This window comes from Chiloscyllium punctatum, chromosome 39 (assembly GCF_047496795.1).
Source record: "Chiloscyllium punctatum isolate Juve2018m chromosome 39, sChiPun1.3, whole genome shotgun sequence".
Classification (NCBI taxonomy): Eukaryota; Metazoa; Chordata; class Chondrichthyes; order Orectolobiformes; family Hemiscylliidae; genus Chiloscyllium; species Chiloscyllium punctatum.
Window position 1 is genome coordinate 10,583,362 of NC_092777.1, and position 14,751 is coordinate 10,598,112.

Genomic DNA, 14,751 nt, shown 5'->3' on the forward strand with positions numbered 1-14,751 from the left:
CCGGTGGGTACCCCTTGGTTCTCACCGGGTAGGGGGAGGCCTTCACCCATCCCCTCAGAGGGATCGTCTTTTCCTTCTTGGGCGGTGTTGCCCTCCTTTCTCCCCACGGCGCTCTGCCTCTTCCTCCGGAGGCGACCCTTCTTGCGCCCGTCCTCACCCTCGGAGGAGCTGCCTGTATCCTCCTCTTGGAGGTGTCTCTTCCCCCTTCGCTTGGTGGCTTTGGGGCCCTCGAGAGGTTTCCTTTTCCTGTTTTTAACGATAATCCACTGCTCTGCCTCCTTTGATCCCTCCTCTTCCATTTCCTCCGTCTGTCTTGCAGGAGCTTGGGTCGGCTGCTGCATCTCCCCGCTGTCTGCTGCCTGCTCCTCTACAACTTTCCCTTCCTTCTGGGTGCCTCCAGGCACCGTTCCTTTGCTGATTCGCGGTACCTCGTTAGACTTTGTCGGTCCGCGGCTCGTGTTGCCACCTCCGGCCATCTGTGCGTAGGTGGCGGCTCCTCGTCTTGGGCAGGCCTTGTACATGTGGCCCGCCTCCCCGCACAGGTTGCAGCTCTTTTCCTCCCGACAGTCCTTTGTCAAGTGACCCTCCTGTTTGCAGTTCCTGCAGATGGTCACTTTGCAATCCGCCGCCACGTGTCCAGACTTCCCGCAGGTTCGGCACACTTTGGGCTGCCCTGCATATGTCAGGTAGCCTCTGCTCCCTCCGATTGCGAAGCTCGAGGGTGGGTGGAGGATGTTCCCACTGTCATCGGCCCTCAGAGTTACCTTGACCTGCCTCTTACTGGTCCAGATCCCAAAGGGGTCGATCACATCGGTGGCTTCTCCCTCGACTTGGACGTACCTTCCCAGGAAGGTCAGGACATCAGCCACTGGAACGTAGGGGTTGTACATATGGATTGTAACAACCCGGTTCCTCTGCGCAGGAAGCACACACAATGGGGTCGCCGACAAGATGGAAAACAGCTGCTCCCCTTCCTTCTCCTTGAAGACCTTCAGGAGCTGTTCGCACTGCTTCACGCTTCTGAAGGTCACATCGAAGTAGCCTGCCCCAGGGAAATCCTGCAGGCAGTACACGTCTGCGGCTGCAAGGCCGCAACACTCCAGCAGAACTTTCTTCACAAACACCGTCCGATCCACTGGTGTGTGCTCCTCCACCTTCTTCACAGTCACCCTGACTGTGTTCCGAATGCCCTGGCCCGGGCGGCGACTGGCTGCTGAGGCCATAGCTCTGAGGTTGGCTGGTCCCTGAATTGGCGTTAGGCCGAAGCCAGCATGAAGATCCACCAAGAGCAGGTCAGCACAACCAAACGATCCTCCAACGTCCAAGCACGATCCAGCGATGGTCTCCAGCAGCTCCGACGACTCGCAACACGACCGCCGCAGTTTTTCCCCCGCCAGCACGCTTCTGCTGCGTCGAACCTCCAACACTCGAGCAGAATCTCTTCCTCTGGTCCTCAGGAACGACACATATTCCGAGCCAAAAGGCCGAGAACCAGTCAGTGTACAGATATCTCCCCGAGAGAGAGAGTGAGGGGGGACTGAGAGACACCAGTCAGTGTACAGATATCTCCCCGAGAGAGAGAGTGAGGGGGGACTGAGAGACACCAGTCAGTGTACAGATATCTCCCCGAGAGAGAGAGGGGACTGAGAGACACCAGTCAGTGTACAGATATCTCCCTGAGAGAGAGAGGGGACTGAGAGACACCAGTCAGTGTACAGATATCTCCCTGAGAGAGGGGGGGGGGGGACTGAGAGACACCAGTCAGTGTACAGATATCTCCCTGAGAGAGAGGGGACTGAGAGACACCAGTCAGTGTACAGATATCTCCCTGAGAGAGAGAGGGGACTGAGAGACACCAGTCAGTGTACAGATATCTCCCCGAGAGAGACAGGGGACTGAGAGACACCAGTCAGTGTACAGATATCTCCCTGAGAGAGAGGGGACTGAGAGACACCAGTCAGTGTACAGATATCTCCCTGAGAGAGAGAGAGGACTGAGAGACACCAGTCAGTGTACAGATATCTCCCTGAGAGAGAGGGGACTGAGAGACACCAGTCAGTGTACAGATATCTCCCTGAGAGAGAGAGGGGACTGAGAGACACCAGTCAGTGTACAGATATCTCCCTGAGAGAGAGAGAGGGGACTGAGAGACACCAGGCAGTGTACAGATATCTCCCTGAGAGAGAGAGGGGACTGAGAGACACCAGTCAGTGTACAGATATCTCCCTGACAGAGAGAGAGGGAACTGAGAGACACCAGTCAGTGTACAGATATCTCCTTGAGTGAGAGAGTGGGGACTGAGAGACACCAGTCAGTGTACAGATATCTCCCTGAGAGAGAGAGAGGGGACTGAGAGACACCAGTCAGTGTACAGATATCTCCCTGAGAGAGAGAGGGGACTGAGAGACACCAGTCAGTGTACAGATATCTCCCTGAGAGAGAGAGAGGGGACTGAGAGACACCAGTCAGTGTACAGATATCTCGCCGAGAGAGTGAGAGGACTGAGAGACACCAGTCAGTGTACAGATATCACCCTGAGAGAGAGAGAGGGGACTGGGAGACACCAGTCAGTGTACAGATATCACCCTGAGAGAGAGTGGACTGAGAGACACCAGTCAGTGTACAGATATCTCCCTGAGAGAGACGGGACTGAGAGACACCAGTCAGTGTACAGATATCTCCCTGAGAGAGAGGGGACTGAGAGACACCAGTCAGTGTACAGATATCTCCCTGAGAGAGAGAGAGGGGACTGAGAGACACCAGTCAGTGTACAGATATCTCCCTGAGAGAGAGGGGACTGAGAGACACCAGTCAGTGTACAGATATCTCCCTGAGAGAGAGGGGACTGAGAGACACCAGTCAGTGTACAGATATCTCCCTGAGGGAGAGAGAGGGGACTGAGAGACACCAGTCAGTGTACAGATATCCCCCTGAGAGAGAGAGAGGGGACTGAGAGACACCAGTCAGTGTACAGATATCTCCCTGAGAGAGAGAGAGGGGACTGAGAGACACCAGTCAGTGTACAGATATCTCCCTGAGAGAGAGAGAGGGGACAGAGAGACACCAGTCAGAGTACAGATATCTCCCTGAGAGAGAGAGAGAGGGGACTGAGAGACACAAGTCAGTGTACAGATATCTCCCTGAGAGAGAGGGGACTGAGAGACACCAGTCAGTGTACAGATATCTCCCTGAGGGAGAGAGAGGGGACTGAGAGACACCAGTCAGTGTACAGATATCCCCCTGAGAGAGAGAGAGGGGACTGAGAGACACCAGTCAGTGTACAGATATCTCCCTGAGGGAGAGAGAGGGGACTGAGAGACACCAGTCAGTGTACAGATGTCTCCATGAGAGAGAGAGGGGACTGAGAGACACCAGTCAGTGTACAGATATCTCCCTGAGAGAGAGGGAACTGAGAGACACCAGTCAGTGTACAGATAGCTCCCTGAGAGAGAGAGAGGGGACTGAGAGACACCAGTCAGTGTACAGATATCTCCCTGAGAGAGAGAGGGGACTGAGAGACACCAGTCAGTGTACAGATATCTCCCTGAGAGAGAGAGGGGGGACTGAGAGACACCAGTCAGTGTACAGATATCTCCTTGAGAGAGAGAGAGGGGACTGAGAGACACCAGTCAGTGTACAGATATCTCCCTGAGAGAGGGAGAGGGGACTGAGAGACACCAGTCAGTGTACAGATATCTCCCTGAGAGAGAGAGGGGGGACTGAGAGACACCAGTCAGTGTACAGATATCTCCCTGAGAGAGAGGGGACTGAGAGACACCAGTCAGTGTACAGATATCTCCCTGAGAGAGAGAGAGGGGACTGAGAGACACCAGTCAGTGTACAGATATCTCCCTGAGAGAGAGAGGACTGAGAGACACCAGTCAGTGTACAGATATCTCCCTGAGAGAGAGAGGGGGGACTGAGAGACACCAGTCAGTGTACAGATATCTCCCTGAGAGAGAGAGGACTGAGAGACACCAGTCAGTGTACAGATATCTCCCTGTGGGATAGGGGACTGATAGACACCAGTCAGTGTACAGATATCTCCCTGAGAGAGAGAGGACTGAGAGACACCAGTCAGTGTACAGATATCTCCCTGAGAGAGAGAGAGAGGGGGGACTGAGAGACACCAGTCAGTGTACAGATATCTCCCTGAGAGAGAGAGAGGGGACTGAGAGACACCAGTCAGTGTACAGATATCTCCCTGAGAGAGAGAGAGAGGGGACTGAGAGACACCAGTCAGTGTACAGATATCTCCCTGAGAGAGAGAGAGGGGGGACTGAGAGACACCAGTCAGTGTACAGATATCTCCCTGAGAGAGAGAGGACTGAGAGACACCAGTCAGTGTACAGATATCTCCCTGAGAGAGAGAGAGAGGGGACTGAGAGACACCAGTCAGTGTACAGATATCTCCCTGAGAGAGAGAGAGGGGGGACTGAGAGACACCAGTCAGTGTACAGATATCTCCCTGAGAGAGAGGGGGGACTGAGAGACACCAGTTAGTGTACAGATATCTCCCTGAGTGAGAGAGAGGGGACTGAGAGATACCAGTCGGTGTCTAGATATCCCCCTGAGAGAGAGGGGACTGAGAGACACCAGTCAGTGTACAGATATCTCCCTGAGATAGAGAGAGGGGACTGAGAAACACCAGTCAGTGTACAGATATCTCCCTGAGAGAGAGAGGGGACTGAGAAACACCAGTCAGTGTACAGATATCTCCCTGAGATAGAGAGAGGGGACTGAGAGAAACCAGTCAGTGTACAGATATCCCCCTGAGAGAGAGAGAGGGGACTGAGAGACACCAGTCAGTGTACAGATATCTCCCTGAGAGAGAGAGGGGACTGAGAGACACCAGTCAGTGTACAGATATCTCCCTGAGAGAGGTGGGACTGAGAGACACCAGTCAGTGTACAGATATCTCCCTGAGAGAGAGAGGGGACTGAGAGACACCAGTCAGTGTACAGATATCTCCCTGAGAGAGAGAGGGGACTGAGAGACACCAGTCAGTGTACAGATATCTCCCTGAGAGAGGTGGGACTGAGAGACACCAGTCAGTGTACAAAAACCTCCCTGAGAGAGAGAGGGGACTGAGAGACACCAGTCAGTGTACAGATATCTCCCTGAGAGAGAGAGAGGGGGGACTGAGAGACACCAGTCAGTGTACAGATATCTCCCTGAGAGAGAGAGGGGACTGAGAGACACCAGTCAGTGTACAGATATCTCCCTGAGAGAGAGAGAGGGGGGACTGAGAGACACCAGTCAGTGTACAGATATCTCCCTGAGAGAGAGGGGGGACTGAGAGACACCAGTCAGTGCACAGATATCTCCCTGAGAGAGAGAGAGAGAGAGAGAGAGAGAGGACTGAGAGACGCCAGTCAGTGTACAGATATCTCCCTGAGAGAGAGAGAGGGGGGGGACTGAGAGACACCAGTCAGTGTACAGATATCTCCCTGAGAGAGAGGGGACTGAGAGACACCAGTCAGTGTACAGATATCTCCCTGAGAGAGAGAGAGGGGACTGAGAGACACCAGTCAGTGTACAGATATCTCCCTGAGAGAGAGAGAGGGGGGGACTGAGAGACACCAGTCAGTGTACAGATATCTCCCTGAGAGAGAGAGAGGGGGGACTGAGAGACACCAGTCAGTGTACAGATATCTCCCTGAGAGAGAGAGAGGGGGGACTGAGAGACACCAGTCAGTGTACAGATATCTCCCTGAGAGAGAGAGGGGACTGAGAGACACCAGTCAGTGTACAGATATCTCCCTGAGAGAGAGAGGACTGAGAGACACCAGTCAGTGTACAGATATCTCCCTGAGAGAGAGAGGGGACTGAGAGACACCAGTCAGTGTACAGATATCTCCCTGAGAGAGAGAGGTGACTGAGAGACACCAGTCAGTGTACAGATATCTCCCTGAGAGAGAGAGAGGGGACTGAGAGACACCAGTCAGTGTACAGATATCTCCCTGAGAGAGAGAGAGGGGGGGGACTGAGAGACACCAGTCAGTGTACAGATATCTCCCTGAGAGAGAGAGAGGGGGGACTGAGAGACACCAGTCAGTGTACAGATATCTCCCTGAGAGAGAGAGAGGGGACTGAGAGACACCAGTCAGTGTACAGATATCTCCCTGAGAGAGAGAGGGGACTGAGAGACACCAGTCAGTGTACAGATATCTCCCTGAGAGAGAGAGAGGGGACTGAGAGACACCAGTCAGTGTACAGATATCTCGCCGAGAGAGTGAGAGGACTGAGAGACACCAGTCAGTGTACAGATATCACCCTGAGAGAGAGAGAGGGGACTGGGAGGCACCAGTCAGTGTACAGATATCACCCTGAGAGAGAGTGGACTGAGAGACACCAGTCAGTGTACAGATATCTCCCTGAGAGAGAGGGGACTGAGAGACACCAGTCAGTGTACAGATATCTCCCTGAGAGAGAGGGGACTGAGAGACACCAGTCAGTGTACAGATATCTCCCTGAGAGAGAGAGAGGGGACTGAGAGACACCAGTCAGTGTACAGATATCTCCCTGAGAGAGAGGGGACTGAGAGACACCAGTCAGTGTACAGATATCTCCCTGAGAGAGAGGGGACTGAGAGACACCAGTCAGTGTACAGATATCTCCCTGAGGGAGAGAGAGGGGACTGAGAGACACCAGTCAGTGTACAGATATCCCCCTGAGAGAGAGAGAGGGGACTGAGAGACACCAGTCAGTGTACAGATATCTCCCTGAGAGAGAGAGAGGGGACTGAGAGACACCAGTCAGTGTACAGATATCTCCCTGAGAGAGAGGGGACTGAGAGACACCAGTCAGTGTACAGATATCTCCCTGAGGGAGAGAGAGGGGACTGAGAGACACCAGTCAGTGTACAGATATCCCCCTGAGAGAGAGAGAGGGGACTGAGAGACACCAGTCAGTGTACAGATATCTCCCTGAGAGAGAGAGAGGGGACTGAGAGACACCAGTCAGTGTACAGATATCTCCCTGAGAGAGAGAGGGGACTGAGAGACACCAGTCAGTGTACAGATGTCTCCATGAGAGAGAGAGGGGACTGAGAGACACCAGTCAGTGTACAGATATCTCCCTGAGAGAGAGGGGACTGAGAGACACCAGTCAGTGTACAGATAGCTCCCTGAGAGAGAGAGAGGGGACTGAGAGACACCAGTCAGTGTACAGATATCTCCCTGAGAGAGAGAGGGGACTGAGAGACACCAGTCAGTGTACAGATATCTCCCTGAGAGAGAGAGGGGGGACTGAGAGACACCAGTCAGTGTACAGATATCTCCTTGAGAGAGAGAGAGGGGACTGAGAGACACCAGTCAGTGTACAGATATCTCCCTGAGAGAGGGAGAGGGGACTGAGAGACACCAGTCAGTGTACAGATATCTCCCTGAGAGAGAGAGAGGGGACTGAGAGACACCAGTCAGTGTACAGATATCTCCCTGAGAGAGAGGGGACTGAGAGACACCAGTCAGTGTACAGATATCTCCCTGAGAGAGAGAGAGGGGACTGAGAGACACCAGTCAGTGTACAGATATCTCCCTGAGAGAGAGAGGACTGAGAGACACCAGTCAGTGTACAGATATCTCCCTGAGAGAGAGAGGGGGGACTGAGAGACACCAGTCAGTGTACAGATATCTCCCTGAGAGAGAGAGGACTGAGAGACACCAGTCAGTGTACAGATATCTCCCTGTGGGATAGGGGACTGATAGACACCAGTCAGTGTACAGATATCTCCCTGAGAGAGAGAGGACTGAGAGACACCAGTCAGTGTACAGATATCTCCCTGAGAGAGAGAGAGAGGGGGGACTGAGAGATACCAGTCGGTGTCTAGATATCCCCCTGAGAGAGAGGGGACTGAGAGACACCAGTCAGTGTACAGATATCTCCCTGAGATAGAGAGAGGGGACTGAGAAACACCAGTTAGTGTACAGATATCTCCCTGAGAGAGAGAGAGGGGACTGAGAGACACCAGTCAGTGTACAGATATCTCCCTGAGAGAGGTGGGACTGAGAGACACCAGTCAGTGTACAGATATCTCCCTGAGAGAGAGAGGGGACTGAGAGACACCAGTCAGTGTACAGATATCTCCCTGAGAGAGAGAGGGGACTGAGAGACACCAGTCAGTGTACAGATATCTCCCTGAGAGAGGTGGGACTGAGAGACACCAGTCAGTGTACAGATATCTCCCTGAGAGAGAGAGGGGACTGAGAGACACCAGTCAGTGTACAGATATCTCCCTGAGAGAGAGAGAGGGGACTGAGAGACACCAGTCAGTGTACAGATATCTCCCTGAGAGAGGTGGGACTGAGAGACACCAGTCAGTGTACAGATATCTCCCTGAGAGAGAGAGAGGGGACTGAGAGACACCAGTCAGTGTACAGATATCTCCCTGAGAGAGAGAGGGGACTGAGAGACACCAGTCAGTGTACAGATATCTCCCTGAGAGAGAGGGGACTGAGAGACACCAGTCAGTGTACCGATATCTCCCTGAGAGAGAGAGGGGGGACTGAGAGACACCAGTCAGTGTACAGATATCTCCCTGAGAGAGAGAGAGAGGGGACTGAGAGACACCAGTCAGTGTACAGATATCTCCCTGAGAGAGAGGGGACTGAGAGACACCAGTCAGTGTACAAAAACCTCCCTGAGAGAGAGAGGGGACTGAGAGACACCAGTCAGTGTACAGATATCTCCCTGAGAGAGAGAGAGGGGGGACTGAGAGACACCAGTCAGTGTACAGATATCTCCCTGAGAGAGAGAGGGGACTGAGAGACACCAGTCAGTGTACAGATATCTCCCTGAGAGAGAGAGAGGGGGGACTGAGAGACACCAGTCAGTGTACAGATATCTCCCTGAGAGAGAGGGGGGACTGAGAGACACCAGTCAGTGCACAGATATCTCCCTGAGAGAGAGAGAGAGAGAGAGAGAGAGAGGACTGAGAGACGCCAGTCAGTGTACAGATATCTCCCTGAGAGAGAGAGAGGGGGGGGACTGAGAGACACCAGTCAGTGTACAGATATCTCCCTGAGAGAGAGGGGACTGAGACACACCAGTCAGTGTACAGATATCTCCCTGAGAGAGAGAGAGGGGACTGAGAGACACCAGTCAGTGTACAGATATCTCCCTGAGAGAGAGAGAGGGGGGGGACTGAGAGACACCAGTCAGTGTACAGATATCTCCCTGAGAGAGAGAGAGGGGGGACTGAGAGACACCAGTCAGTGTACAGATATCTCCCTGAGAGAGAGAGAGGGGGGACTGAGAGACACCAGTCAGTGTACAGATATCTCCCTGAGAGAGAGAGGGGACTGAGAGACACCAGTCAGTGTACAGATATCTCCCTGAGAGAGAGAGGACTGAGAGACACCAGTCAGTGTACAGATATCTCCCTGAGAGAGAGAGAGGGGGGGGGACTGAGAGACACCAGTCAGTGTACAGATATCTCCCTGAGAGAGAGGGGACTGAGAGACACCAGTCAGTGTACAGATATCTCCCTGAGAGAGAGAGAGGGGACTGAGAGACACCAGTCAGTGTACAGATATCTCCCTGAGAGAGAGAGAGGGGGGGGACTGAGAGACACCAGTCAGTGTACAGATATCTCCCTGAGAGAGAGAGAGGGGGGACTGAGAGACACCAGTCAGTGTACAGATATCTCCCTGAGAGAGAGAGAGGGGGGACTGAGAGACACCAGTCAGTGTACAGATATCTCCCTGAGAGAGAGAGGGGACTGAGAGACACCAGTCAGTGTACAGATATCTCCCTGAGAGAGAGAGGACTGAGAGACACCAGTCAGTGTACAGATATCTCCCTGAGAGAGAGAGAGGGGGGGGACTGAGAGACACCAGTCAGTGTACAGATATCTCCCTGAGAGAGAGGGGACTGAGAGACACCAGTCAGTGTACAGATATCTCCCTGAGGAGAGAGGGGGGACTGAGAGACACCAGTCCGTGTACAGATATCTCCCTGAGAGAGAGGGGACTGAGAGACACCAGTCAGTGTACAGATATCTCCCTGAGAGAGAGAGAGGGGAGACTGAGAGACACCAGTCAGTGTACAGATATCTCCCTGAGAGAGAGAGGGGGGACTGAGATACACCAGTCCGTGTACAGATATCTCCCTGAGACCTTGTTTCTTTCTCAGAAATGCTGCCGGTGAACCCAATGCATGAACAGATCCGAACGAGAGGTGTGATTGTCAACTGTAAATTCTCAAGTCCCTCTGTCTCACCATCACTGTCCCGTACCCGTACCTATTCTGGTCTGGCTGCTATCTCATTCAGAGTGAGGAACCTCATCCCCATACCAAGAACACCGAACGGAGAATTCCCCACAAAAGGTTTACAGGGAAGCCACACACAGACCAAGTCCTAAACTCTGAAATCAACCACCCCAACACACACAAACAAAGTTGCATCAGGACACTATTCAAAAGGGCCACAACACACTGCAGCACACCAGAACTACAAAAAGAGGAAGAAGAACACCTATACAATGTATTTGCCAAAAACGGATACCCTCGCAATTTCATCAACAGATGCCTAAGGGAGGGACAACGGAACGAGGACATGCCGCAACCCAAAGGACTAGCCACACTACCATACACCAGGAGCATTTCTGAACTGACATCCAGACTATTGCGATCACTAGGACTCATAACAGCACACAAACCAACAGCCACTCTCAGACAACTCACCAGAACAAAGGACCCGATACCCAACATGAGCAAAACCAATGTAGTGTACAAAATCCCATGCAAGGACTGCACAAAACACTACATCGGACAAACAGGAAGACAGTTAACGATCCGTATACACGAACACCAACTAGCCACGAAACGACACGACCAGCTATCCTTAGTAGCCACACGCACAGATGACAAGCAACATGAATTCGACTGGGACAACACTACCATTATAGGGCAGGCCAAACAGAGAACAGCCAGGGAATTCCTAGAGGCATGGCACTCACCCACAGACTCTATCAACAAACACATCGACCTGGACCCAATATACCGACCACTACAGCGGACAGCTCGAACTGACAACCGGAAGCGACAGAGACAGGCCACTATAAATGCCGGAGGAAACATCACAGAAGCGCTTCACAGGAGGCTCCCAAGCACTGAGGATGTCCCCTAGGCAGGGGACGAAACGGCTGCAAGACAAATTCCCAGCTCGGCGAACAGAACCATAACAATGAGCACCCGAGCTACAAACCTTCTCCCAAACTTTGAATGTCACCATCTATTTCCCTACAGTCTGTATCCTCCATATCCTTTTCCACAGTAAATATTGATGCAAAAAACTCATTTAGTATCTCCCGTATTTTCTGTGGCTCAACAGAAATGCCGCCTCGTTGATCCTTGAGGAGATCAATACTCTCCCGAGTTAACCTTTTGTCCTTAATGTATTTGTGAAAACCCTTTCGATTCTCCTTAAGCCTAGTTACCAAAGCCATCTCATGTCCCCGTTTTGCCCTCCTGATGTCCCTCTTCAGTACACTCCTGCCTTTATACTCATCCAAGGATTTATCCTTGTCTGTGACTGACATGTGCTTCCTTCTTTATCTCCAACAACCCCTCGATTTCTTTCATCATCCAGCATTCCCTTTGCCTCCCAGTCTCCCCTTTCAGGGGGCGATGGTTAGATTCTCTCTGAATGGTCAGCAGTCTGAGTAGCTGAGGAGAATTACTCCCTCTGCCTGTCTCTCCCCCACTCACCCCCAAACCCAGCCTTCAACACCCTGCAATGTCAGTGACAGGCAGCAAGTGCCCCATATGGTCCATGTGTGTGGACAGGGGACATCCGCCAGGCTCAAAGATGGCCGCGCCGGCGTGCTCAAATCGGCACAGCGCGCCTGGCGGAGGGCGGCCAGGATGCAAGGACCCCCCCCTTCCACCAATGATTGGGCGTCCGGGGCGGGCGCCTGACTGCTGAAGGAGAGAGAGAGAAAAACCCAGAAGAAGGGGCTCAGCTCCTCAGCCCCTTCTGCGAGGGATGTTTTTAAAAAGTGGGCTGGGGAACGGTGGAAAACGGAGAGGGTGTCTCAGGCATTCGTCTCGGACACCACTCCTACGGATTTTCGGGTGGGGGGGTGGAGGAGGGAGTGGGTCCTGACGGCGCTCCGCCTACGCCCCGCCCAGCGGGAGGGAGGCCCCGCCCCTTCCCGATCGCTCCCGTCCCACCCCCCACCCCCCCCCCCCTCCCTCCGAGGGCAGGAGCGACAAAGATGGCGGACTTCGACGACTACGAGGATCGGGCCTACAGCAGCTTCGGGAGCCGGAGGTGAGAGCGGCCCCAGGCGGGTTGGTAAGCGAGCAAAGGGAGGGAGGGGGGAGGGATCGCGCGGGACCATCCCCCGGCCGCTGGCGGCCCGCGGATGGGACGGATGGCGGCGGATTGCGCCTGAAGGCCGCAGGCTCCGTCCGAACGGCGGCGGAGAGACCTCGGAGCGTCAGGGAGGGGGTCAGGGTAATGAGCAATACCCTGACCCCCCCCCCCCCCACCTCCCCTTCAATACACCCGGGAGGGGGGTGGAGGTAATGAGCAATACCCTGACCCCCACCATCGTCAATACACCCCGGGAGGGGGTCGGGATAATGAGCAATACCCTGACCCCCCACAACCCTCAATACACCCGGGAGGGGGTGGGGATAATGAGCAATACACTGACCCCCTGTTGTCCTGAGAGGGGGTGGGTGAATTGATCAATACCCTGACCCCCTGTTACCCTGAGAGGGGGTGGGTGAATTGATCAATACCCTGACCCCCCTGTTACCCTGAGAGGGGGTGGGTGAATTGATCAATACCCTGACCCCCTGTTACCCTGAGAGGGGGTGAGTGAATTGATCAATACCCTGACCCCCTGTTACCCTGAGAGGGGGTGGGTGAATTGATCAATACCCTGACCCCCTGTTACCCTGAGAGGGGGTGGGTGATTTGATCAATACCCTGTCCCCCTGTTACCCTGAGAGGGGGTGGGTGAATTGATCAATACCCTGACCCCCCTGTTACCCTGAGAGGGGGGTGGGTGAATTGATCAATACCCTGACCCCCTGTTACCCTGAGAGGGGGTGGGTGAATTGATCAATACCCTGACCCCCCATTACCCTGAGAGGGGGTGGGTGAATTGATCAATACCCTGACCCCCTGTTACCCTGAGAGGGGGTGGGTGAATTGATCAATACCCTGACCCCCTGTTACCCTGAGAGGGGGTGGGTGAATTGATCAATACCCTGACCCCCCGTTACCCTGAGAGGGGGTGGGTGAATTGATCAATACCCTGACCCCCCTGTTACCCTGAGAGGGGGTGGGTGAATTGATCAATACCCTGACCCCCCTGTTACCCTGAGAGGGGGTGGGTGAATTGATCAATACCCTGACCCCCTGTTACCCTGAGAGGGGGTGGGTGAATTGATCATTACCCTGACCCCCCGTTACCCTGAGAGGGGGTGGGTGAATTGATCAATACCCTGACCCCCCTGTTACCCTGAGAGGGGGTGAGTGAATTGATCAATACCCTGACCCCCTGTTACCCTGAGAGGGGGGTGGGTGAATTGATCAATACCCTGTCCCCCTGTTACCCTGAGAGGGGGTGAGTGAATTGATCAATACCCTGACCCCCTGTTACCCTGAGAGGGGGTGGGTGAATTGAGCAATACCCTGACCCCCTGTTACCCTGAGAGGGGGTGGGTGAATTGATCAATACCCTGACCCCCCATTACCCGGAGAGGGGGTGGGTGAATTGATCAATACCCTGACCCCCCGTTACCCTGAGAGGGGGTGGGTGAATTGATCAATACCCTGACCCCCCGTTACCCTGAGAGGGGGTGAGTGAATTGATTAATACCCTGAGAGGGGGTGGGTGAATTGATCAATACCCTGACCCCCCGTTACCCTGAGAGGGGGTGGGTGAATTGATCAATACCCTGACCCCCCGTTACCCTGAGAGGGGGTGGGTGAATTGATCAATACCCTGACCCCCCGTTACCCTGAGAGGGGGTGGGTGAATTGATCAATACCCTGACCCCCCATTACCCTGAGAGGGGGGTGAGTGAATTGATCAATACCCTGACCCCCCATTACCCTGAGAGGGGGTGGGTGAATTGAGCAATACCCTGACCCCCTGTTACCCTGAGAGGGGGTGGGTGAATTGAGCAATACCCTGACCCCCCGTTACCCTGAGAGGGGGTGAGTGAATTGATCAATACCCTGACCCCCTGTTACCCTGAGAGGGGGTGGGTGAATTGATCAATACCCTGACCCCCCGTTACCCTGAGAGGGGGTGAGTGAATTGATCAATACCCTGACCCCCTGTTACCCTGAGAGGGGGTGGGTGAATTGATCAATACCCTGACCCCCTGTTACCCTGAGAGGGGGTGGGTGAATTGATCAATACCCTGACCCCCCATTACCCTGAGAGGGGGTGGGTGAATTGATCAATACCCTGACCCCCTGTTACCCTGAGAGGGGTTGGGTGAATTGATCAATACCCTGACCCCCTGTTACCCTGAGAGGGGGTGGGTGATTTGATCAATACCCTGACCCCCTGTTACCCTGAGAGGGGGTGGGTGAATTGATCAATACCCTGACCCCCTGTTACCCTGAGAGGGGGGTGGGTGAATTGATCAATACCCTGACCCCCTGTTACCCTGAGAGGGGGTGGGTGAATTGAGCAATACGCTGACCCCCTGTTGTCCTGAGAGGGGGTGGGTGAATTGATCAATACCCTGACCCCCCATTACCCTGAGAGGGGGTGG

The 14,751-nt window shown here is 53.9% G+C and overlaps 1 protein-coding gene across 1 annotated transcript in view; it reads left to right on the plus strand.

The window, feature by feature from the left end:
- Positions 1-12,185: 12,185 nt before the first annotated feature.
- The window catches only part of LOC140464210 (eukaryotic translation initiation factor 4H-like), a 34,476-nt gene continuing 31,910 nt past the window's right edge, over positions 12,186-14,751 (plus strand). The window contains exon 1 of the mRNA XM_072559062.1: positions 12,186-12,277. Coding sequence (XP_072415163.1) covers positions 12,222-12,277 — 56 coding nt within the window. The 5' untranslated portion in view covers positions 12,186-12,221. The remainder of the gene's footprint in view (positions 12,278-14,751) is intronic.